The sequence below is a fragment of the Cibotium barometz genome, chromosome 12 (genome assembly GCF_041138505.1).
Source record: "Cibotium barometz isolate CiBa-2024 chromosome 12, ASM4113850v1, whole genome shotgun sequence".
NCBI lineage: Eukaryota > Viridiplantae > Streptophyta > Polypodiopsida > Cyatheales > Cibotiaceae > Cibotium > Cibotium barometz.
In genome coordinates, this window is record NC_141057.1 from 15,523,999 (window position 1) to 15,551,374 (window position 27,376).

The window sequence follows — 27,376 nt, forward strand, 5'->3', positions numbered from 1 at the left end:
AGAAATCTAGGATGTAAAGACTAAGGTATTAGGCAGCCACTTGGCACACAATGGGCTAGGGGGTTAATAGTCAAGCATGGCTCTAGAAGAAAACCAAAAAAAAAAAGGGCAAAGGAGGATACATGAAAAAAGAGGCTGCTGACTGTTTGTGTGGCTGGGCAGTGAATCTGAGAAAGGCCTCTCTAAGGTTCAGAACTGTAATACACCCCAATGCACCACAGGAAGGCATAAGTGAGTCATCATGGCCCCAAAAATGCTTTACCACTGACTTTGTAACCGACACTTAATGGCAGCCTCAGCAGAGCAGCAGATGTCTCAAACCCACTAGTCAATCCCGATGCCATTCAGGCATCTGCTAGGTTAGAAATCTTTTTTTTTTCAAACTGTGTTCCTTCGCTAGCATTTAGGGGATGCTCTACGCATCCTCTACTACAGTAGCATACATTACTTTTTTGGTCTCATAACCATTTTGGCCTCTCCCACAGGCATTAATGGATCTCTCTAGAGCATCCTCTACTACAGATAGTACAGTACTTTTGTGGTCTCATAAGGCATTAATAGATCTCTCTCTCTCTCTCTCTCTCTCTCTCTCTCTCTCTCTCTCTCTCCAAAGTACAAAAATATCAAACAGAAAAGAAATTAAAATAAGAAAAACTATGCCAGTTTGCAAACCTTAAATCATGGTAACCTCTACACAGCCTTAAAAGTGGGCTATGAATAACTTCTTTAAAGACACTAGCCTTCCGCAATTTTATGGCACGGTCTAGGTCTCGGGCTGATTGCTAGAGCAGAATTTTTCCCAGTGTGCTTGTTCTTCAAAACTCCATTAGAACTGTTCACACATCATACCCCTGCACTGCAGTGCCATGCCCCAGGTTTTACACCACACTGAGGCGACATTGTCATGTCATACATTGCATTGGCACCATTTAAATTTAACCGCATGAGTGAGTGGGTGTATATGGACAGCCTCATTCTGAAAGCATGATACCTCTCCATGGGTATAGCTGTTACACTAGTAAAACAGCATTGATACAGCCATCATTCTCAGGGTTATTTGTGACTTGTGCGTACTTGCCTGTAAACAAAGAACCAAACATTAGAAATGTGACCTTGAAAACAATAAACAACTGTGCTGTCATCATCATAAAACATGCTTTAACCTTCAATACGTTGTCAAATTACTTACCCCACACCACTTTACCAGCCGGAGTTACTAGACCAAGCTCACTCACATTCACCTGCATCACATTGAAAAACACTCTCAAGTCTTTTGGCCTGCAATTCTACCCCTGAATGCATACACGTGCTAAACCTGTCACAAAGCATCTTTACCTCTATCACGGTTCCTTTTGTCATTACACCAAGAGATGTGTACATGGGACCATTGGGATTCTTTTTGACCCCGATTATCTCCAAATTGAATGTGCACTTTAGTTCAGGATGAGTGACATGTGCTTTGGTGAAGCGTAGCCCAGAAGGCCTTATGAAGCGTTCATATTTTGGTGGTTTCCTTGTAAAACCTGGCCCAACGAATGTGGCTTTTGTGACCATCCGCTTCCATTGTTTGGCTGCATTGCATGCACATCATCAAATTAATGCTGCAACAACTTTCTAAATAAGCTTGGTAGTCAAAATACATAAATTGCCGTGTCCCATTCTAGGAGCTTCAAGTCAAGAGAATGGTAAGCTCACGGACGCTGGCTACACAAATCTCCACACCTGTGGGATGGACACCAGGAAGCTTGCAGGTCCATCATTGACCAGCAGCCTGGGTAGGCACCCAATCATGGGCACACCTTTATGTATAACCAGCCCAATCTCCCCATCCGTGAGATAAACAGGGAGTTAGGCAGATAAGATTGTCCATCCCCATCATTGATGGGCTGCCTAGATGGGCCACCACTTGCAGGAGTGGGTGCACTTTTATGTGTAACCAGCCTACAGGCTCCAGACCAGAAAGTCTGCCCATCCACCATCCTTCACAGACCACCTGGATGGATCCCCATTGATGGGTGCACCTTTATATGTAACCAGCCTATCTCCCATTCATGGGACACAGAGGTGTTGAGTAAGATTACACATCCAACTCAACCACTGATGAGTGGCAAGGCACACCTTAGTGTATCCAACCTAACATGGTGCATGCCAACACACTAAATGATGGTAATTGAATACAACGAGTGAAATATGTGTGCAACACAAAACCCTTACTTTTGCGCTTTCCAGAGCGTATGACTCGGAACATCTCATCTTCTGCAATGGGCCGTACCTACAACAAATTAAACCCATTCGACTTTATCATGCTCTGCCCTAAAAACTCCTCTTACATTGGCAGCTCCTAAATACAAAAATATGGGGTTTTCTTTGTTGACAAACCACTTTTTTTTTTGGCCAGCACTGCCCAAGTTGCTATCATACCACACTGCACATATAGCTCGCAACAAAAGAAACATACACTTGGTTTACCTTTGGCAAAGGAACCTCCCATTTACCAGCTTTCTCCTTCCTTTTCTGCTTGATTGTATTGCTCAAGACCTAAAAAGTGAAGGCAATACATATGGCTACCATGTCTTCAAAATGAAATGACTAATTATAGAATAGCAAAAAAAAAAACCAACAATATTCAGAGAAGCAAAACAATTCTCAAAAACATTACTTTTGCTCTAGTCGTAGCTTCCCGGTCAAGTAGATATGCAGGCACCGCTCCTTCCTGGACATTATCCTCAGCTTTTCTTCTGTTGGTCTTCTCGCTATGCATAGCAAGACTGGATCGCACTCAAGAAAAAAAGGCACAATTTATAGCAGTTAGATATTCAGCTTATCAACCTTTTTTTAACAGCCTTGCTATGAATCACTCTTCCTTGACCACCAAGATCACAAGCTTACGTTTTCTTCATCAAGGCCTTCTCTGCATAGCGCTTCTTTGCAAACATCTTCCCTTTGATACCCAATGCCTGGCATCCACAAACCATACCATGAGTTTTCTGCCTTCACGAAAGAAGATGGCACTCACCCTTCACACTTAACAGCGACTACCTATCAATGTCCAAGTTGCAACTGGCACATGCTTACTGCACATACAAGACATGAGTTCTTCCAAAATTTATTCTAAGTGAGAATTCATTAAGTACAATCACTAGGATCTCAGCAGTAGTTTACAGGTTCTTGTCAAAATCATTAGTAAAATATTTAATCCATGGCAAAGACGAACAGCTCTCAGAGCTCCAGCACATGACTAGACAGCAGCCCAAACAGCAAGCTGAAAGCCCAGACAGCAAGCTGAAAGCATAAAAACCTTGGGAATCAGAGAGGCGGTGCCAGAGCGTAAGAAATAGAGACCCTACAACAAGGCATGTTAGCAGATGAAGATCATGCAAGCCTGGGTTTTTGTGCTGAATTACAAAATACATAGTTGGCGACTGGAAATACTGATAAGATCAGACTAATGCTAGTTATCGGCTCAACTGTGGGACACTTAGTACTGATTAATGTGCTAGCAACAAGGATACTCTCAGTGCTCACCTATCACCTATATAAGTGAGGACGAGGGTGGAGACCCTGGAAATCAAGACATAGATCAGAACTTGGTCCTCGGGCTCATGTCATGTGCACACATGGGCATGGCTGATTATCCAAGGCTAAACCCTGATTTGCAACCAATAAGCTAGGGCATGAGCAGGGCACAAGAGGATCCCAAAAGCCATCCTATGGGTGCAGGATTGTAGTATGCGGAAGCTTCGGAGAAGGATCGGTACTTCAAAACTCAGAAATCAGCACTCTTTTCGCGACGGAATTAACACACAAACTGAAAGGAGATGTGCAGAAAATAGAGAGAGAAGGGGGAGATGGAGAGGACACAGTATTGGGTCCCAATTACCCTTTGTAGGGCCCCCACCACAGATGGTGTATTTGCATTACTAGAATGATGTAAATCTGAAAACAAATACAGAAAACTTGACCTTTTCTTGGCTGGAAAATCCTGCCCTTGACCTTCAGAAGTCCACCCCTTTGCTTGGCAATCTCCATGGCTTGACTGGCCCTTGATTGGCTTGAGCACTTGGTGAAAACTGAGATGAATGATGGGATTATGGCCTCCACTATTTATACTCCTCCTCAGGAGCAGTCAGCCAGCTGAAAAACAGGCTATGTCCCACGACTGGTGGAAATTCAGCAATAAATGCTGAATTAAATCTCAAAAAATACTGCCTTTTTTTCCTAACAGGCTGAAAGTGATGCGCCTGCTTCTGATTGGCTGGACACCACTTTTGTCCACAATCCCAAGGCTGGGCAGCCTGTATGGGCTGCCCCATACATGCCCTACAGCCATCTAAAGGCTGTATGCTTCTGAAAATAGCCTTGTCTTTGCCCTAGGGCTGTCCCACAGCCCTTCCATGGCTGGTGGGTCCAGCCTGGGCCTTCCTAGCCCTCATGGGGATGGTTTCACACCATTCCCATGCCCATACTAAGCTCCGGGGTAGCCCTATGGGCTGGCCCCTTGTCCTAAACATAATCTACTCAGTGATCTGGCATCCGGTACCATACCAAATACACAGAACCACTGACATCATTCTAGAGGGAGACTCACAGCGCGGACTGGCACTGTTTCATGTGCAGGACAGTGCACACCTGACCTTGGACTCATGTGCAGGACAATGCACACCTGACCTCGGACGACTGAGATGGATCCCTGGCTGACTCGTCCCGGACTAGGCTCACATGGGACCAGTTCACCATCCCAGGTCCTGCACCTTCTGTACAGAAATGTCCATGTGGCATCCAAGTGCGGGATGCACGTGGCATCCCCTTCTGCTTAGCTTGACGGAAGCTGCATAGCCTCCAAATAATCCGTCAATAATGCCGGATAGTCTTCGAAAAATTCTTTGTCGAGCCATACCGCTTCATGAGTTCCTCGGTCTTGAAACTTCGTGAGGAACTGTCGTAGTCTTCAGCCTGAGCCATGCTTGAAACGGTGCAGAAGGATCTGTTCTGGACCATTACTTCTACTTCATCAACTATGTCTGGTTCCACTTCGTCTTTTGCCTCTGAAGGGGGTGGACCTGCATATGGCTTTAACCAACTGACATGAAATACATCGTGCATAGTCCAACTCGGAGGTAGCTTTAACTGCATAGACACCTCATTAATCTTTTTCCGGATAGGAAATGGTCCGAAGCCCCTGAAAGACAACTTTGGGCATCGCTTGCCCACCTGTTTCAATCTTTGCTTCATTATCCGAAGATAAACCCAATCTCCTTCCAAAAACTTCATATCCCTTCGGTCTTTATTGGCCTGTGAGTGTAGGCCTCTTGCGCTTTAGCCAATCTGTCTTTAACGGACTCTAGGATCTCCTGGTAAGACTCTGTCACTCTGTCACTCTGTTCGCCTCCGGTACTGAAGACGAAGTCCTGGTTAACAACGACTGGAAAGGCCTTCCAAACGCTGCCTCATATGGAGTCCTGCCAATAGCTGAAGAAAAAGAGTCATTCAAAATAGCTTGAACTAAAGGCAAAAACGATTCCCACTTACCTTGCTGATCGTGGACATAACACTTCAGCACATCAAAGGCCAACTGGTTGTATATCTCTGTCTGGCCATCTGTCTGTGGGTGGAATGCACTGGAAAAATTCAACTTCGTACCAAAATTATCAAACAATGCCCTTCAAAAATGACTGGTAAACTTGGCATCTCGGTCTGACACTATGGTTCTAGGAATCCCACCAATCGGGTACCAATGCCGAATGAATAGCTGGGCAACATCCTCGGCGGTCACATTGGCCCTGCAAGGAATAAGCATAACAAATTTGCTGAACCTATCAACAATAGTTAAACACTGCGTATTACGCTTACTCGGACTGGGAGGCAGATTTGTGACAAAGTCCATCGAAATGTCCTGGAAAGGACCCTCAAGAATTGGCAAAGACTGTAACAACCCTATCTTCTTTCCACGCGGAGCTCACCTTTTGACAAATGTCACAGCGTTGTACATATGTAAACACATCACGCCTCATCTTTGGCCAATAGTATTGCCGTTCTAATTTCTCCAGAGTCGAATTCATGTCCCTATGACCACCTGTAATGGCATCATGGGCGTCATGGAGAAGAGCTGCCCGGAATGATTTCATGACACATAGTCGGCCTTTGTAGAAAAGCCAACCATCGCGTATCAAAAAATGGCATGGTCTTGTGGCATCCAATGCCTGTTCCCATTGAGTACCGAATTCCTCGGAATCCGCGTACGTGTGCTTCATGTCTTCTAGTCCTGTACCAACAAGGTCAAGTCTAGTAGTCTGAATCGCAAATACTTGTCCCTTCCTGCTCAAAGCATCGGCCACTGGATTGGCCTTTCCTGGAAGATACTCAATCATACCACCGAACTGCTGGAATATCCGACTCCAGCGGTGTTGTCGATCACTCCACTGTGCACTTGGCATCGTCTGAATCCAGCGCAATGCCTGATGGTCAGTGCGAACCTCAAGTCACGGCCATACAGGAAATGTTTCCAATGTTTCAAGGCCTGTATAACTGCTAGGAGTTCATGATCATAGACTGAGTAATTCTTTTCGGCGGGCACATGTAAGCTACTGGATGACCATTCTGTTGCAGTACACCTCCAATTGCGATGTAACTCGCATCGGTGATCACTTGAAATGGTTCGTCCCACGAGGCAAGGGCTAAACAAGGCGCTTCTGACAAAGCCACCTTGAGGATCTCGAATGCCTCCAACGCTCGTGGAGTCATTCGAATCTTTTGCCTTCTTGTTTTCACTCCCTTTAGCAGATCGGTGAGGTCTACTGAGAGGTCGGAAAACTTGTCAATGTGGGTGGAATATGCCTGGCATATACCCACAAATGATCTAATGTCATAAGCTGTCTGTGGTACTTCCCAGAACAATCTCGGCCACTTTAGCCGGATCAAGTCGAATGCCTTCAGCACTAATTATATATCCCAAGTAATGTACCTGGAACAGATAAAATTCTGACTTCTTTTCATTGACGTAGAGCTCGTTGCTTTCCAGCAATTTAAGGACTTTCTCCACATCAATGTCATGCTGCTCAACTATAGCTGAAAATATGAGTATGTCGTCCAGAAATATGAACACACACTCTCCAATCAACTCCCAGAAAATACGCATCATCATGCGGTTAAATGTAGCTGGGACGTTCGTCAAACCAAATGGCATGACCACAAATTCATAGTGGGCCCGTTCTGTACGGAAGGCTATCTTGGGAATATCCCCCTCTACAATCCGTACCTGGTGGTACCCACTCTTTAAATCCAGTTTGGAGAACACCTTTGCTCCATTCAGCCTCTCGAGAATATAGTCAATTCGAGGCATCGGGAATCTGCTCTTGATAGTCAGCTTGTTGAGTGCACGATAATCGACACACAACCGAGAAGACCCATCTTTCTTCTTGACAAACAAGATCGGTGCTGCAAATGGCGACACGTTGGGGCGGATAAAGCCAACTTGCAACAATTCTTGGAGTTGGCGGTCCAACTCCGATTCCATTGCCTTAGAAAGGCGATACGGAAACTTGCTCGGGGGTTCCGAGCCTGGGAGGAGGTCAATCCTGTGATCCTCCGTCTGGACGAGGGGAGCTTCAAATTGATGCAACCATGAATAAAGAGTTGTGGGATCGAGTTTACCATTATACTTACTGAAATTCATTTTCTCGAGAAAATGATTCGAGGGCGCCGTCGGTGTCAATCTAGCGTCCAAAGCTCTGAGGTAACGCTCGTGTTCCACGCATCGCATGGCATCGTCTTCTCGTTGTCGAATCTCCAATGCACGCATCTGCAACTCAAGTAAGGAGCTTGGCTGCAGCTGTGACCCCGCGAGAGGGTCCCTGTTACGAGGATCTGGTATCTGGGATACGGAAGGAGAGGGAGGAGGAGATAGAAAACACGACGCTGGAGAGCGAGAACGCTCCTCCAGAGCCAAGATCCGCACCTTCTGCTCATCCAACTTGGCTGTCTGGTCTGCGACTGCTCGCATCATCTGCTGGAACATGTCTGTGACACTCAAGCCTGGTGCCCTAGCTGGGCTGCCTGGTGCACTCTCGTCCCATGGTTCTGGTTCTCCCTCGTCGCCAGCTCGCCATAGCGGGAAAATGCAATTCCTTTCCGAAACGCAATCTGACCATCCACTATCTGTGTGGGAGACTTCCGGAGGCTAAAAACCAACCGTCCTTCGAGGGACAGGAGTCACTCCAAAAGAGGAAGTCCACCGGCGTCTAAAAACCAACCACACAAGCGAAAAAAAATTTCTGGTTTTCTTTGCTGAATCTTTGTCCGTGAAGTAGACTCTGATACCACTGTAGTATGCGGAAGCTTCGGAGAAGGATCGGTACTTCAAAACTCAGAAATCAGCACTCTTTTCGCGACGGAATTAACGCACAAACTGAAAGGAGATGTGCAGAAAATAGAGAGAGAAGGGGGGGATGCAGAGAACACAGTATTGGGTCCCAATTACCCTCTGTAGGGCCCCCACCACGGATGGTGTATTTGCTTTATTAGAATGATGTAAATCTGAAAACAAATACACAAAACTTGACCTTTTCTTGGCTGGAAAATCCTACCCTTGACCTTCAGAAGTCCACTGAAACTTGCGGCGGGTGCCCAGGGGACTAGGGCCTTTGACACACTTGTTGATACCATTAATGCATATTAAAACATTTAAACATGGCCACAGTCTTAACACATATCCATCATCACTTTGCATAAAACATAAAGCTGGACAAAACATCCACAAATGCTGAAAATGGGGCTTGCACGTGTGACACCGCATAGAGGCCGGAATGGGCCGACCCCCCCTTGGAGTATTTTATTACCCAAGGAGAATCATATCATGTACAAGCTTTGAGGGCCTTACTCTCCCCACGGGAGATGCCGGATTATCCATATACAAATGCCATAACACAGCCCAACACGAGGCAACCAAGCCGGAACATAGGCTGTAGAAATGCCGAGCCAACAATATAATCCATATACCTCCGTGTGGGTACTGATTCTTCCCCAAAAACCACGGGTCTTCATGCAATAGATAGGGTACAGCAAGTACAACTCTCCATTCAGCCGGTATAGCAAGTACAATGGCTGGTACAGCCGGTATAGTGGCTGGAACAGCAGGTACAGTGGTTGGTACAGTCGATACGGTGGCTGGTACAGCAGGTACAACAAGTACAGAAGCTGGTACAGCCGGTACAATGTGTGGTACAGTAAGTACAGAAGCTGGTACAACCAGTACAAGGGCTGGTACAGCAAGTACAGTGGCTGGTACAGCCGGTTCGGCTGGTGCAGCACGTACAGCAAGTACAGAAGCTGGTACAGCCGGTACAATGGGTGGTATAGCAAGTAAAGAAGCTTGTACAGCCAGTACAAGGGCTGGTACAACAGGTATAGCAAGTCCAAATGCTGGTACAACAAGTACAATGGCTAAAAATCATAATAAATGATTAAATACCCTTGCCTTCAGTATTTCTTCGCGATGGAAGCCTCCAAAACAGTCCCCAACAGTCGGTATTCGTCATGGGCAGCCTTCAAGTGAGAGAGAAAGAGAGTAGCCATCATTAGGGCAACCTGTAACGGTGGTAGAGGCTAGTGTGGAGCAAGAGAGCCTCCATTAATGAAGAGAGAGGGCTCCAATTTATAGATTTGGGCCTCCCATGAGCTAAAATGGCAAGAGAAGGTTACGATGACAAGTGGAGAGCCACACAATAACTGAAGTGACAAGTGTGAGGCCACTCGTCTCACTTTGATCCACTTTCTAACAAGTGTCAGGCCACTTGTCTCACTTTGGTTCACTTTCTTGCCACATGTCCCAACCTAAGAGATGGGTCCTTCCACAATCTTTACCTCTAAAAATATCCCAACTGGTAGACATTCTGTCATAGGCACTTTGCCAACTCTTGGTATCTGCTCAATTCCAGATGTAATGACGCGAACAGAATTTCCATCGGAGTCTGGCCAAAAATAGCAACTCTCCTAAATTTTAGGAGTGTGGTCCTTTGTATTCTAGGATAATCCCCCATTCCCAAAGCTAGTACTTTCCAAATATTTAAACATCCTGGAGTCCACCAGACCCCTTTCAGACTGGGAAATGTCCAGGCTAGTGACATCCTCCCCAACTTCTTAAAAGTTGTCCACAACTTTAAGCTTCAAGCCATATATTCAAGATATAATCATGTCCCATCGATTGGGCGAGACGAGACAGTCTGAAAAATCCAATATAACTGAAGAATCCATGTCCCAAAGAAATGGACGAGACTAAATAAGTCTCCATAATACCAATATCAAAATCATGTCCCAAGACAAATGGGCGAGACAAAAATAGTCCCATAAGTCCAGATATCATAATCATGTCCCAAGATAAATGGGCGAGACAAAACAGTCCCATAAGTCCAGATATCATAATCCATGTCCCATTTTCCTTGTGATTGCAGTATAAGAGAATGGTTGACTTAACATCATTATATTCTTGGTCATTGTATTCCTCGCTTCCCAATATGAACTTATTCTTCTTTGAATTTTGTCACTTGTAGTGTTTTGCCCACGTATGCAGAAGGAATGGCTAGATCCATGGTGAGAGATAAGCGATATGATCAACAGAGCAAGGAAAATTCATGCATTTGTAGTCTATTTGTGGATGACGAGTGTGAAGACAGTGGTTGAGGTGTTTTAAGGATGTTTAAATCTTTTGGAATACGTATTCAAAACTTCCATGAGTGAATGAAAAGGACCAATGATCATCCTTTTTTTTTTGTTTATGTGAAGACTATATGTAAAAATCAATTGCAAATAGAGTTTTACACAACGTTTCTCAAAAGCATCGCTCAAACTCTAGTTTTGCTTGAACGCGGTCACTCGATGTTTTGACTTACTCGAATCCAAAGAAACCCTGCTATTATAAAGAAGGCATTAAAATGGGTTTCAGTCCTTATCTTGTATCAAACCTTCATTTATATATGGGACACGAGATATGAAAGAAGATATGGGTCATTAACTTTCTTGTGGAGATTACTTTAGGTGGTCATAATTATTTAGTTTAGCACTTGTGTTTTTTGAGCAAAACTTGTGAAGCATTGGACACTTCCCTTGCTCTTACAAGAGGTAAGACCTTGCTATGGCTCTCCCAGTGAGGTGAGAGAAAAGTTTAGAGGGAAGAACTTTCACACTTGGCAAACCAAGGTGAAGTTTACTCTCATGAAAAAGGGCTTGGAAACATTGTTCAAAGGAAAGAGGAAAGACTTACTACTAGAGAGAGTAGTGCACAATGGGATTTAAAGAATGATAAGGCACTAGGCATTATATTTGGTGCTACATGTAAACACTCCAACATTAGTCTCCTAGTGAATTTCTTTGGGCTTCAAAAGGACCCCACAACTACTATGCCTACCCATATCAATGATTTTAAAAGCCTCTTAACACAACTCATAGGCATCAAAAAGGAAATAGAAGATTTTGATAAAATTGTTGTGTTGATTAAGAGTGTGTCACCTCTTGATGAATATTCAACCCTTGTAACAAATCTTTTAAATCTTCCAACTCCATCCCTCATCAACATTGAAGCTTCTCTCTTGGAAGAAGAGAAGATGATTCTAAAGAAGAGTGAGTACCATGTTGATGGTGCTTATTTTATCAAAGGAAAAGCCTCATCCTTGAAGGCCACTCCCCAAACAACCAAGAAGACCTTCAAGTGAACTTTTTGTGGCAAACAAGGACATCTTGAGGAGTTTTGTTTTGCAAAGAAAAAGGCCCAACCTTTTCTTTGATGACTATGATTATGCATTTTAAGGGTTGTGGATTTGGCCCATTTTACTCTCACATCTTTTATTTAAGCTTAGATACTCATTTTATGGCATTGTAAACCAAGAGTTTTTTGATGTACCATCTTTTATATGGGCATGTAGCTTAGTGAGATAGCCTTCTTTGTGTATGGCAAAATCATCTTGGTCATCATAACCATTGTACCTCTAGATTTGTACCTACCTTATATTGTGGGAGGGCATTCAAGTTTAGGTCATCTTAGCCTTTTCCAACTTTACCCATGTTTAGTTCATGGGAGGGTGTTGGAAATAATGCCCAAACATGTGCTATATTTCCTAAGGTTGTTTTAGCAATTATAGGAGTCATTTAGTAAAACACTTTCACCAAGCATAAAAGGTAAATCTTGTGAGAATCTACTCTAATTGAGAGAATCAAGGAGCTAATTTCATGGAGGAGACTTTGGAACCTGCAAATCTAATTGGTGATGTACACCGCTTGAACCTTTTGCCTATATAAAGGTGTATCTAATACAAAGAAATATATGCGCGTTTTTGTCTACTATCTTTCTGCCTCATTATTTATTCTGATAATCTCCTATCCCTAATCAAGCTTCCATTATCACCATGAAGTATTTAGCTTTTGATCAACCATAGTTTTCAAAAACTTATACTTTACACTACATTCATGATATAAAAGTAAAACCTTGAAATAATTTTATTTCTTAATTCAAATATTTACAAGGATAAGATTGATTACAAGGATTTTAGACTAATATATTTAGTCTTATTCATCATAAAAGAAACTTCTAGGCTTAACTAGGGCATAAGACTTGAGTAATTTACTAGGTGAAATATGGGGGTTCTGCCGTGGTTTTTAGGATACGAAAAATTAATGGTAGGGCGAGACAAAACAGTCCCATAAGTCCAGATATCATAATCCATGTCCCAAGTAAATGGGCTGTCATGTGCATCACAGATGCCATGGACATTCTCAGGGCTAGATCCAAAAAAGGCAACCAGATAAAGAGTATGAACTTGTAGACGAACTAGGATGATGGTGTCAGAATATGCAGCGGAAATGATATCCAAACTTGGGTAGACAAGAGCAAGTAGACTGCAGAAAATAATCAGCACAAGAAACACAGAGAGATGTGTGTAAACTCTTCTCTATACACAAGATCCCGAAGATACTGAATGAGAAAGTGGAGGAGGATGGGGGGCAATATATACAAGCCCATGAGGGCAGTCGGCCAGCTCTAAAAGAGGCCCACGACTGGACAAAACCCCACGACTGCTGAATATAGCAGTCGGCCAGCATCTGATGCCCCACGCCTGGACAGAACAAGTCGGCCAGCACTCAGACAGCCCACGACTGATACAGATGCAGTCGGCCAGCTTCAGAGTGCTCTTGGCATCAACTGGCAGCCCTCCAGCCACTAGAAAAAAATGGGAAAAATAGGGAAAAAATACGGGGAGTGTGGAAAAATGATATACGGGCGGGCACACCCACAACAGAGGCCCTGGTGTATACAAATAGACAGGAGATGACTTCTAACACCCCCTCTCAGCTCCTGGCTGTGTAACCAACCACTGGGAGCTGGGGTGCCGCCTGAGCAAATCCTGAGAGCGACTTCGTGAAGAGGTCCACCGTACTGTCCTCCGTCGAACAGAACTCTAGCAAGATGTCATCAGCAACGATCTGTTCACGAACAAAGTGCCTCTGGATGACCATGGGTTCCTGCAATGTAACCTCCTCCTGCTGCTCCGTAAAACTGCTCTTGGGCCTGAAGTAGATCCCCTCGTGTCCGGATCTCCTCCCCAAACCGAGTCACTCCAACCGCGGAGTCGGACTCCATCCAACAATCCCCCTCCTGTGTAAAAGAGTCTCTGATCCTTCGCATGCCGCAGAAACCACAGGAAACGCGATCCTGCCTCCCAAAGAGACATCTGCAACCAAGAGCTCAACTGCCTCATCAGGAAGCTCCCGTCCAATCCGATGTCCATCAACCAGATCAATGAACCATCCAGCTTCTGAGTCACAGAGACATCACACTGCTCACAAGGATCAACACCTGTTACGGTGCATAAACAAGTCCTGGAAACCTGATGAAACCTGTCAACCACCCCCTTTGAATCCGGAACCACAAAGCCTGGAGAAACCACCTCCTTCTGCAAGCAAACACCTGTCACCTGCCTGGCTTTCCGAAAGGTCCCCATGGAAAGAACATCCTCAACTACTGGAAGTTCTATGTCCCGAACACGACGAGACATCAGAGCATAAGTGACCTGTTCAGCTTCCTCTGACTCACGAACACAAGAACTACCAACCTCAGTACTGGAAAGTTCCTGCCAACTGCTGCCATCTACTGGCAAGCTATCCACCATCTGGTCTCGGAAAGCCCGCACCTGCAGCGTATCCACACCTGAGTAGCTATTACCATACTGCCACTCATCACAATCTTGAGGACCTGGGAGAGAGAGTGCTGAAAGCCTGTAGACTCCATTCTCCACTCCACCTTCCCAAACCACTTGGCCTGTTGCTTTGTCCCGGAGAGCAACAAAATGCTCATCAAACTCCACCCGTATGCCAGTCTTGCAAACCTGATGCACTGACAACAGATGAAAACCAAGTGCCGGAACATACAACACCTGGGAGGAATGCTTCCCCCCTCTGCCATCGGGAACTATCTCCATCCTGCCCTCACTGTGAACTGGGATAGTGGACATATCCCCAGTAAGAATATGACCAGAAAGCCTGCAGAGATCCTGTAAACCGGAACGGGAAGGAGTCATGTGCCTGGAAGCACCACTATCAAGAATCCACTCCCGAGTATCCGTTGCGGAGAGTCCTCCAATCTCCTCCCTGCCTGAAGAAAATGAAACATCGGTGTCCATCACCTCCAGGTGCACAAAAGCCGGAGTCTTCATGATTGCTGAGGAGTCTTCACCCTTCTCGGTCTTCCGCTTGGGACACTGCCTCCAGTAGTGGCCTTTCTCGCCACAATCATTACAGGTCCTCTCTGCCTTTAGCTTCTCGCGGTCTGCGTCGGACATCTTCTCAGAAGACTTCTCCGATGAAGCCTTCCCTTTGCCTGAGTTACGGCCTTTCGACCGTTGGCCAGTAAAGGCCTCCGAACCTCCACCGTGAGGAGGGTTCGCGAAACGTTCCTCCTGGTCCAGGACCATTGGCACAAGCTCCTCCCATGTAATGGTGCTAAGCCTGCCACTCGTGATCAACGAGGAATAGAAAGCGGAATACTGACCAGGCAAGTGGGAAAGTAACGTGATGGCCATATCTTCGGACGATATCTCTTTCCCAGCTTGAAGGACTTCCTGCTGAAGGGCCTGCAGCTTGTTAATGTGTTCCCGCATCGTCGAAGACTTTGCAGGGTTCATAACCCGCATCTGCACTTCCAAGGATATCCGCTTCATGGGTGACACCCTGTTGTACAAAGAAGCCAAGTGCTCCCATATGCCTCTCGCCAGCGTCATGTGCTTCACATGGTTGATCACCTGTGGTGTGCAATTGAGGAATATAAACGACCGGACCCTGGCGTTGACACGGTCCCACATTTGTGCCTGTGCCTCGCGGTCCTTCCTCGTCGATAATAACTCCCCTTCCTCAGCTTCCGGCCTTGGCACCCCTTTGATAATAAAATCAGCAAGATCATATGACTCCAGAACTGACTCCATCATGACCTTCCAGATGCCATAATTGGACCCGTCCAACTGCCGATCCACTGGGAACGTGGGGAGAGTCGGAATCTTCACGTGCTTCTCAACAATCTCGATTAAATCTGCCATCTCGGAGAGTAACCTGAAAGGGTGGGTGGGTGGGAAAAAATCTGAAAATCAGAAAATATGCAAGTGGCTGTCCAGCCCCTTTGCCCGCCTTCCTCTTGCACCTTCACTTCCCGTTCAGCCCGAAACAGTCCACCAATCAGCAACCTGTTGCTCCCCCTCTTGCTCAGAAAAACACCCAAGATCTGCTAGAGCCTAGGGCTCTGATACCATGTCAGAATATGCAGCGGAAATGATATCCAAACTTGGGTAGACAAGAGCAAGTAGACTGCAGAAAATAATCAGCACAAGAAACACAGAGAGATGTGTGTAAACTCTTCTCTATACACAAGATCCCGAAGATACTGAATGAGAAAGTGGAGGAGGATGGGGGGCAATATATACAAGCCCATGAGGGCAGTCGACCAGCTCTAAAAGAGGCCCACGACTGGACAAAACCCCACGACTGCTGAATATAGCAGTCGGCCAGCATCTGATGCCCCACGCCTGGACAGAACAAGTCGGCCAGCACTCAGACAGCCCATGACTGATACAGATGCAGTCGGCCAGCTTCAGAGTGCTCCTGGCATCAACTGGCAGCCCTCCAGCCACTAGAAAAAAATGGGAAAAATAGGGAAAAAATACGGGGAGTGTGGAAAAATGATATACGGGCGGGCACACCCACAACAGAGGCCCTGGTGTATACAAATAGACAGGAGATGACTTCTAACAGATGGAGCACAGAGCACAGAGCACCTCTGCACTGTAGACTGAAGCAAGGCTTGGAGAAGAACCAAAGGGATGCTGTCGGCTGCTCACAGAACCAGTCGGCTGAATCAGAGAACATTGGCAGCATCAGGCGCATCATGGACAAGTAGATCATCCAATCGGGCAGCATTTATGGACATCGAACTGGCCGACCAGCAGTCGGCCAGCATAAAAAAGGGTCTAAGACCCATATAAAAAGCCCCCTTGCTCAATGTTTTATTCATTCAGCCCACTAGGGGTTTGAGTCAGTAGGAGTCCTAGTTTGGAACTGAATTTTGGTGTGTTATCACCTTTTCAAGAAGGCAGCCAAGGGCTGCAGACATGTACCCATTTTGTACCATAGTATATACTGAATTTCCAGCACTTTTCTCTCTCTCTCTCTCTACTCTCTCTCTACCTACGTTTTTGCATCAGATGGTGCGTTTTTTGCATCAAAAGGTTTCCAAGAGTGTTTAGGGCTAAAAGAAGACTACCCAGAGCTTCCGCATGTTACATTGGTATCAGAGCATCAGGCTCAGCAAAGCTAAACACTAAATCAGTCCCAGATGATGGTGTACAGATCCAAGGTACAAGAAAGTACACGGATTCGAAGCCCAAGGCGGGAACACAGATCGGGAAGAACTCCCAGGAGGTTTGTTGGTGGTGTTCCACAGTGCCAGATGGGGATGGCAGTTCCGTGAGCCAGATAGGTTCTCAGGTAACGGTCCCGAGGGAGGTTGATCCTCCAAGGGTGATGTGAGAGTGCCAGACTCAGTTCCAGGAATGAAGACCAAGACGGTGTTCAGAGTCAGGGCAAGAATGGATGGTGGACTAGAGGAACCATGGGCAGCATCATGCGCATCATGGACAAGTAGATCATCCAGTCGGGCAGCATTTATGGACATGGAACCGGCCGACCAACAGTCGGCCAGCATAAAAAGGGGTCCAAGACCCATATAAAAAGACCCCCTTGCTCAATGTTTTATTCATTTAGCCCACTAGGGGTTTGAGTCCATAGGAGTCCTAGTTTGGGACCGAATTTTGGTGTGTTATCACCTTTTCAAGAAGGCAGCCAAGGGCTGCAGACATGTACCCTTTTTGTACCATAGTATATACTGAATTTCCAGTACTTCTCTCTCTCTACTCTCTCTCTACCTGCGTTTTTGCATCAGATGGTGCGTTTTTTGCATCAGAAGGTTTCCAAGAGTATTTAGGACTGAAAGAAGACTACCCAGAGCTTCCGCATGTTACATGGGCGAGACAAAATAAGTCTCCTGCCAACAAGACATCGGTCCACATGACCCTTGGCATAGACATAAGTCCCGTCATGTCCACTTTACCACTTGCACTCCGTGTTGGTACTCTGACCACACACCTTGGATGAGAGGTGGACTCAAGTAACAAGATAAAACAATCACTCGCAGGCATAGATAACTTGGTGTTCCATAAGCATTTCGGCCACCAATAGTTTGTAGGCATTTCGGCCACCAACTCACACTACCCTCTCAAGTGCCCATGTTCCCTTCCATCTGCTCTCTATTGTTCCACCCACACATGGTAGAAACAATCTTCAAGAGAGCACGTAGGACAAGAGAACACTACACAGGGTATGTTGTGCTTGTCACTACCCTTTGAAGTGCCCATGTTCCCTTCCATCTGCTCTCTATTGTTCCACCCTCACATGGTAGAAACAATCTTCAATAGAGCACGTAGGACAAGAGAACACTACACAGGGTATGTGAACCATGAGTTTCATAAGTCCAATGCATCCCAAATAAAGGGAGCCAAAAAGAATAATCCATCCCAGTAAAAGGGAGTCATAAACATAATCCATAAACCTGAGGATGGATCCAAATCCCTAGAAAAGAAGTCCAAGAATCCATAGACCTGTATACCATACCTCTTACCACATACTCCGTGCTAACCACACACCTTGGAGTAGAGGTGGACTTCATCCATAAAAGCATCATATCCATGAGATATCCAAAGATTTCTTCTCTATAAACTCGGATAGATTCGTCCATAGAAATTGCTTGTGAAGCCCAATATCTATATAAATCTCGTCCAAGAAAGAAATCTCCATAGATATAATCCATCCCAATAAAGGAAGCCATGAAAAGAATTCATCCCATTAAAGGGAGCCATAAATAATGTTTCCCTGAAACCATCTCAAGGCAAACAACACCTTTCTCCTTGCATAGCTATACAAGGGTTAGTGAACATCAAAAACACTTCATAGCAAAAGCACTAACTTTGCAAACTCAAAGTATACTTAGCTTTTCTTTGCCAGGTTGGTCATGAAGCCAGAAGAAATATCTCGTCACCATATCCTTAAGATATTCTAAGATATATCTCCATATAGCTTGCCTGTAAGCTTGATAATATAATCCACAATATCCATATGGAAAGAGTGCTAAACGTGTGCACATAAAGCCAAATCCATACTTCCAAGATAAATTTTGTGAATTCATAAATCCTTAGACCAAGCTGTCTATTGCTCATACTCTTGCTTCATAGGCTCTGAAGTGGCTGGGCATGCTTAATAGCAATGATGGTAAGTGTGGTCCCCACTCCAGATCTTTTCTCTTCCTTATTGATAGAAGGAAGCCTCCGCTTCCAAGAAAGCCTATGCTCTGATACCAATGAAACTCGCGACGGGTGCCCAGGGGACTAGGACCTTTGACACACTTGTTGATACCATCAATGCATATTAAGACATTTAAACATGGCGACAACCTTAACACATATCCATCATCACTTTGCATAAAACATAAAGCTGGACAAAACATCCACAAATGCTGAAAATGGAGCTTGCACGTGTGTCACTGCATAGAGGCTGGAATGGGCCGACCCCCCCCTTGGAGTATTTTATTACCCAAGGAGAATAATATCATGTACAAGCTTTGAGGGCCTTACTCTCCCCACGGGAGATGCCGGATTATCCATATACAAATGCCATAACACAGCCCAACAGGAGGCAACCAAGCCGGAACATAGGCTGTAGAAATGCCGAGCCAACGATATAATCCATATACCTCCGTGTGGGTACTGATTCTTCCCCAAAAACCACGGGTCTTCATGCAATAGAGAGGGTACAACAAGTACAACTCTCCATTCAGCCGGTACAGCAGGTACAATGGCTGGAACAGCAGGTACAATGGCTGGAACAGCAAGTACAGTGGTTGGTACATTCGATACGGTGGTTGGTACAACAGGTACAACAAGTACAAAAGCTGGTACAGTCGGTACAATGTGTGGTACAACAAGTACAAAAGCTGGTACAACCAATACAAGGGCTGGTACAACCGGTACAATGGCTGGTACAGCCAGTTCGGTGGCTGGTACAACAAGTACAAAAGCTGGTACAGTCGGTACAATGGGTGGTATAGCAAGTAAAGAAGCTGGTACAGCCAGTACAAGGGCTGGTACAACAGGTATAGCAAGTCCAAATGCTGGTACAACAAGTACAATGGCTAGAAATCATAATAAATGATTAAATACCCTTGCCTTCAGTATTTCTTCGTGATGGAAGCCTCCAAAACAGTCCCCAACAGTCGGTATTCTTCATGGGCAGCCTTCAAGTGAGAGAGAAAGAGAGTAGCCATCATTAGGGCAACCTGTAACGGTGGTAGAGGCTAGTGTGGAGCAAGAGAGCCTCCATTAATGAAGAGAGAGGGCTCCAATTTATAGATTTGGGCCTCCCATGAGCTAAAATGGCAAGAGAAGGTTACGATGACAAGTGGAGAGCCACACAATAGCTGAAGTGACAAGTGTGAGGCCACTTGTCTCACTTTGATCCACTTTCTAACAAGTGTCAGGCCACTTGTCTCACTTTGGTTCACTTTCTTGCCACGTCCCCCAGATGGGTCCTTCCACAATCTTTACCTCTAAAAATATCCCAACTCGTAGACATTCTGTCATAGGCACTTTGCCAACTCTTGGTATCTGCTCAATTCCAGATGTAATGACGCGAACAGAATTTCCATCGGAGTCGGGCCAAGAATAGCAACTCTCCTAAATTTTAGGAGTGTGGTCCTTTGTATTCTAGGATAATCTCCCATTCCCAAAGCTTGTACTTTCCAAATATTTAAACATCCTGGAGTCCACCAGACCCCTTTCAGACTGGGAAATGTCCAGGCTAGTGACATCCTCCCCAACTTCTTAAAAGTTGTCCACAACTTTAAGCTTCAAGCCATATATTCAAGATATAAACATAAAGCTGGACAAAACATCCACAAATGCTGAAAATGGGGCTTGCACGTGTGACACCGCATAGAGGCCGGAATGGGCCGACCCCCCCTTGGAGTATTTTATTACCCAAGGAGAATCATATCATGTACAAGCTTTGAGGGCCTTACTCTCCCCACGGGAGATGCCGGATTATCCATATACAAATGCCATAACACAGCCCAACACGAGGCAACCAAGCCGGAACATAGGCTGTAGAAATGCCGAGCCAACAATATAATCCATATACCTCCGTGTGGGTACTGATTCTTCCCCAAAAACCACGGGTCTTCATGCAATAGATAGGGTACAGCAAGTACAACTCTCCATTCAGCCGGTATAGCAAGTACAATGGCTGGTACAGCCGGTATAGTGGCTGGAACAGCAGGTACAGTGGTTGGTACAGTCGATACGGTGGCTGGTACAGCAGGTACAACAAGTACAGAAGCTGGTACAGCCGGTACAATGTGTGGTACAGTAAGTACAGAAGCTGGTACAACCAGTACAAGGGCTGGTACAGCAAGTACAGTGGCTGGTACAGCCGGTTCGGTGGCTGGTGCAGCACGTACAGCAAGTACAGAAGCTGGTACAGCCGGTACAATGGGTGGTATAGCAAGTAAAGAAGCTTGTACAGCCAGTACAAGGGCTGGTACAACAGGTATAGCAAGTCCAAATGCTGGTACAACAAGTACAATGGCTAAAAATCATAATAAATGATTAAATACCCTTGCCTTCAGTATTTCTTCGCGATGGAAGCCTCCAAAACAGTCCCCAACAGTCGGTATTCGTCATGGGCAGCCTTCAAGTGAGAGAGAAAGAGAGTAGCCATCATTAGGGCAACCTGTAACGGTGGTAGAGGCTAGTGTGGAGCAAGAGAGCCTCCATTAATGAAGAGAGAGGGCTCCAATTTATAGATTTGGGCCTCCCATGAGCTAAAATGGCAAGAGAAGGTTACGATGACAAGTGGAGAGCCACACAATAACTGAAGTGACAAGTGTGAGGCCACTCGTCTCACTTTGATCCACTTTCTAACAAGTGTCAGGCCACTTGTCTCACTTTGGTTCACTTTCTTGCCACATGTCCCAACCTAAGAGATGGGTCCTTCCACAATCTTTACCTCTAAAAATATCCCAACTCGTAGACATTCTGTCATAGGCACTTTGCCAACTCTTGGTATCTGCTCAATTCCAGATGTAATGACGCGAACAGAATTTCCATCGGAGTCGGGCCAAGAATAGCAACTCTCCTAAATTTTAGGAGTGTGGTCCTTTGTATTCTAGGATAATCTCCCATTCCCAAAGCTTGTACTTTCCAAATATTTAAACATCCTGGAGTCCACCAGACCCCTTTCAGACTGGGAAATGTCCAGGCTGGTGACATCCACCCCTTTGCTTGGCAATCTCCTTGGCTTAACTGGCCCTTGATTGGCTTGAGCACTTGGTGAAAACTGAGATGAATGATGGGATTATGACCTCCACTATTTATACTCCTCCTCAGGAGCAGTCGGCCAGCTGAAAAACAAGCTATGTCCCACGACTGGTGGAAATTCAGCAATAAATGCTGAATTAAATCTCAAAAAATACTGCCTTTTTTTCCTAACAGGCTGAAAGTGATGCGCCTGCTTCTGATTGGCTGGACACCACTTTTGTCCACAATCCCAAGGCTAGGCAGCCTGGATGGGCTGCCCCATTGCCCTACAGTCATCTAAAGGCTGTATGCTCCTAAAAATGGCCTTATCTTTACCCTAGGGCTGTCCCACAACCCTTCCATGGCTGGTGGGTCCAACCTGGGCCTTCCTGGCCCTCATGGGGATAGTTTCACACCATTCCCATGCCCATACTAAGCTCCGAGGTAGCCCTATGGGCTGGCCCCTTGTCCTAAACATAATCTACTCAGTGATCTGGCATCCGGTACCATACCAGATACACAGAACCACTGACAACATTCTAGAGGGAGACTCACAGCGCGGACTGGCACTGTTTCATGTGCAGGACAGTGCACACCTGACCTTGGACTCATGTGCAGGACAATGCACACCTGACCTCGGACAACTGAGATGGATCCCTGGCTGACTCGTCCCGGACTGGGCTCACATGGGACCAGTTCACCATCCCAGGTCCTGCACCTTCTGTACAGAAATGTCTACGTGGCATCCAAGTGCGGGATGCATGTGACAAGGACCAAGTCGGCAGGGTAAGAACAGTGCTACAGGTCTGGTCGGCAGCATGATGATGACATTTATTTGTCCTCTTTGCTGGGGCCAACAGCAGGTTGGCCAGTTTGGGGGTTCTCAAGGGCCTATATAATGCTTATGCATGATTCGTTCTTGGCATCCCGCTCGCACTTGGGGTCAGGTCATGGATAGGACCCTTGAGGTCTAGAGTAGGTCTATAGTCACCTTTTGGAAGGCCAAAGGCCACAGACTTTTGTACAAGACTATTACTTCTCGTTGTAATACATGATATAGTGGAAACAGAGGTCTCCTCTCTCTCTTCTCTGTGTTTATGTTCATCATTCTTGCATCAAGAGCTCCTATGCAGTATTTAGAGATGAAAAAGACTTCTAGAGCTTCCACACATCAAATTGATATCAAAGCCTTAAGCTTAGCAAGGCTAAGGACTGTTGGTGTCCCAAAAGAAGTGCACATGTCCAAGGAAAGTAACTCAGCATGTGTCAAGACTCCCAAAAGCGGAGGCGGAGGCGGAGGAGGAGGAGGAAGGGGGGGAGGAGATGGGTGTCAAGGTTTCTTGAAGAGGTATGCATTTCTCCAAGGTCTATATAGAAGCCGTACATGCCCGCATTTATTCCCCTTGTTGCGCTATGATGCGTATAAATTCCTGGAACATGGTGTTTGTGTCCCCACTGGGGACTTCGGTTCCGCAAGCAATCGCTGTCGAAGACACAGTTTCTGCAAAGATCTAGTGTTCTCAGAATTCGCCATAGTGGAAGTGGTCCAAGTTTTCCCTAACCTCAATAATACCATCCACTCTGGGTGTGGAAGACATTTCCGGTCGCTTCCGGAGGCTATAAACCAACCGTCCTTCAAGGGACAGGAGTCACACCGAAAGGGGAGTGCAACCGGTATATGAAAACCATACACACGGGGGGAGGGGGGGGGGATCCCATAGTGGGAGTGGTCAACTTTTTTCCTGACCGCAATAATACCATCCACTATGTGTGTGGAAGACGTTTTCGGTTCCTAATGGAGGCTATAAACCAACCGTCCTTCAAGTGACAGGAGTCACACCAGAATTCTTTTTTTTCTTGGCGGAGTCTCTTTACCAAAAGGGAAAGCTCTGATACCACTGTAACATTAAAAGCTTACAGACAGGATAATACTTTGACAAGGCCAATCGGTGATATGCCCTACCACCAAAGCCCATGCATCAATTATATTCCCTATGACCAAAGGCCATCCATCAATGTGGCATGGGTGATATGCTCTAGCACAAAGCCTATGCTTTCTGGCGAAAGGCCATCTGTAGGTAATATGCCTCTGGCAAAGTGCGTAACATGCCCTACACGGAAATGCCATTGAGCACCAGGCTTTACAGAGGTTCAAATGAAGACAATCCACATACCAGAAGAACATACAGACTAGGGGTTACGACAAAGGTTAAAAATTTCGAGAAACGGAGGAAGGCTCATGGCGACAACATACCTTCTGAGCGAATGCAGAGCGCTTATGCACTTCCCTGGCATCTCTCTTGCGTTTTCTTTCGAAATAGTCCGGACGGTATCCATGCCGCTTGCGGTGCAGCTCTATGTGGTCTCCCTGAGGCTGCAGAGACCAAAACACAGAAAGTAAAATGAGTGATATCTGCGGAAGCGGCCTCTAAGGCATGCAAACCCCCGAAACAGAACACACAGAGGCCTTTACCATGGTGTTTCTTCACAACAAGCGCCCAAAACAAAGCTTCAAGAACAGGCCGCTCCTCCACCAAAAGAAGAAAACAAGATGTTAATTTGAATAAATATCAAGAATAATAGAGTAATAAATAACAAGTAACTTATGTATTAATAAAAATATTATTACTTAAAACACGAATTTCATGTCGATATATATTTATATATATATATTCACACAACTTTTGACATGCATATGTTCACACAACTTTTGATATGTATTAATTAATGCCAGTGACGTGGTATTAATTAATACATATACACCCCTCCTTACCTACCTTCTATCATGAGCCCTAAGCCTAACATCCCCATCCTAATAGAGCAACAATCTCACACAACCAAAATCAAGAGAGGCCAAGCAAGACCTTTTCCTCTGCATTTATTGTGTGCAAGCAAAAGGTATGCAAACAGGTAGAATGAAGAGATGCCAAGAGAGACAGTTTTCGCAGTGGAAAGGGAGAACTAGAATGCTTGGGTACCCTTATGGTATCCTCTTGATTGCTTGCACCTGTAGGAGCATGAACATCAAGCCTATGATTATATTCAACGTGAGGAATCGATGGACATCGACAGAGATCTCAAAGTACATCGCAAGGTAGATAATTCAAAATTTATTACCACATTTGAATCAGTTACATGTCATTCATCAAGTCATAGGATTTTCGTGCTTGTTTGTGTGAGTGAAGTTTTAAAAAAAACCATACATAAAGTATGGCGGAGAGTTGGCACAGTCCTCTCCGAAATTTAATAAACATAGAAGAACGTGCCCTTCCCCCATTTCCCAAATAGCACTTTCGATATCAAAAGTGGACCAAAACACCTTCAATGTTGAAGGCGGCCATTAGTCCTACGTATTGATTCATGATACAAAACTCATTTTCAAATGTGGCATTAAATTTGTAATTTTCTAATTTTCTAATTTTTTAATTTGCGAGGTACTTTTGAATCCCCATCGAACATAAGAACAGGCTTCAAGGTCATCGATCGCGGATGTCTAGCATTACTTCCAAGTATGCTTTCAAATTCATATTCATTCGAGCATTTCAAACAATCTTGTTTTACAAGCTTCAAAGCATGGAGTGCACCTCGTTTTGATGATGATGATGATGATGATGATGATGATGTGTGTGTGTGTGTGTGTGTGTGTGTGTGTGTGTGTTTGTGTGTTTTTAGTCTTCTACATCAACAATTGGAAACATCCAAGAACCTTATCTAACTTGACTAGGAAAATTGTTAAACATTATTATATAACTACAGATTTGTATACAATAATCATGTTACAAGTCCATGGAGCCTGTGACTTTAATATTTGCAAACATTTGGTATAGAGCATAAACCCATAGTTATTTTGAGAGAATAGATCATGTTACCTACATCCATCCAAATAGACAAACAAAGAGTTAGCGTCATAGGATCTACCACATGTTATAGATGTCACCCAAAATATCTTATGATTTATGCGGTGATGGGATTTAATCCCTTGATATGCATCAGGTTTGTTACCCTAGTATCATCTCTAGGAAAAGAGATCAATCCTTATCTCCACCTATAAGTATGAAGGATAGCTGGCTTCCTAATAATACCAAGACAATTGGCCTTATAGTAATTCCAAATAACCTAGTAGATATTTAGTATATCTCATGTCATTTCAGCAGAAACAAGAATGTATTACGTATATTTGTTTACACTTATCAAGGTACAAACATTCAGGTATCTCAATAGAAGTTCCTAAAGAAAAAATTGTCATCATTCAAATATTAATCCCGGATAGGATTCCCCGAGAGGTCATTATACTATCGTCTTCATAGGTTGAAATTTCTACAAGTCGTTTGTAACCTATGGGTTTCAACCAAGTCCTTAACCCATAATCATATGCAAAGTAAAAAAACCACAGTAATATGAAAGCCATCATGGGATTCCATAGTTCAATATCCCATCAATTGTGTATCAAAAGCAAGTCACTATGAGTTATCAGAGAGGAAGAAGAACTCCATGCTGTGCAAGAACAATAGACATGGCAAAAGAACACCAATACACGAGCTAAGTGAGTGTGGAAGCACTCACCATTCATCGCCTATTTTATAGGTGGAGTCAAGTTGCTGTAGCCGGTCATCACCGTGAAAGCTCCTCACCGACGGCACCGTTCCAATACACAGTGTATTAACCGCAACCAACAACCATAGCCGGCTAATGCTCAGAATGAATGTCATGTCAGGCAGGCGGAACTCACATGCAGGATATTAAGTGATATGATTATTTTTGGGTAGTTGTACATATGTGAATAATACCCATACTTTAGGTGTTTATGTGAAGCCATTCCCAACCTGTTCACACCATTAATAAGAGTTTTACCATAGATGAAAAAAGCGTAAAAGTGTGTGTGTGTGTGTGTGTGTGTGTGAAAAAAAGTAGAAAGATTTTTCTTGTGAGCTTTATGATAGATGAGAAGTGTGTGTGTGTGTGTGTGTGTGTGAGAGAGAGAGAGAGAGAGAGAGTACCTGCTTACGTTTATGCACCAAGACATCTTATGCATGAGGTAGTTGGGGATTCTCAAGCAGATACAAGCTTGCAAAAGAGGTTGCTTCTTCTGGATAACTAGCAATACATCCGGTCCACAACACAGAATCAGCCTTTGAGTTGTGCCATCAGCGCAGCCTGTGTATAGGAGGAATCCCTCCTCGCTCTAGCGCTTACCTTCCTCAACATGTCTAACCCCGGTTGGTGTTATGATCATGTTCGCTAGCCTTGTGGCCTACTCCGTCACCTTCGTATACTGGTTGAGATTCTCAAAACAGATGCTCTTAAGTTCAAATTGTAGAAACACACTTCCCTTGAAGGAAACGGTCACATGCTGGTGTGTGTTTCATGCACGTAGGCTTAAGGTTGTGTTTTGAAAGGTTTGTCCATTGCTCCTCCACCTCATCTATGATGAATGAAAAATCGATTGG

At 44.9% G+C, this 27,376-nt stretch overlaps 1 protein-coding gene across 1 annotated transcript; it reads right to left on the reverse strand.

Moving 5' to 3' along the window:
- Positions 1 to 621: 621 nt before the first annotated feature.
- On the reverse strand, positions 622 to 24,493 carry LOC147633116 (uncharacterized). The gene is made up of 9 exons (XM_086806114.1): positions 24,403 to 24,493; positions 24,184 to 24,303; positions 2,890 to 2,957; positions 2,660 to 2,768; positions 2,470 to 2,538; positions 2,215 to 2,272; positions 1,336 to 1,571; positions 1,190 to 1,241; positions 622 to 1,078 (listed from the first exon to the last, which is right to left on the reverse strand). Exons 1-9 carry the CDS (start codon positions 24,403 to 24,405, stop codon positions 1,011 to 1,013), a joined length of 783 nt encoding a protein of 260 aa, XP_086662240.1. The 5' UTR covers positions 24,406 to 24,493; the 3' UTR covers positions 622 to 1,010.
- Between the last annotated feature and the right edge of the window lie 2,883 nt (positions 24,494 to 27,376).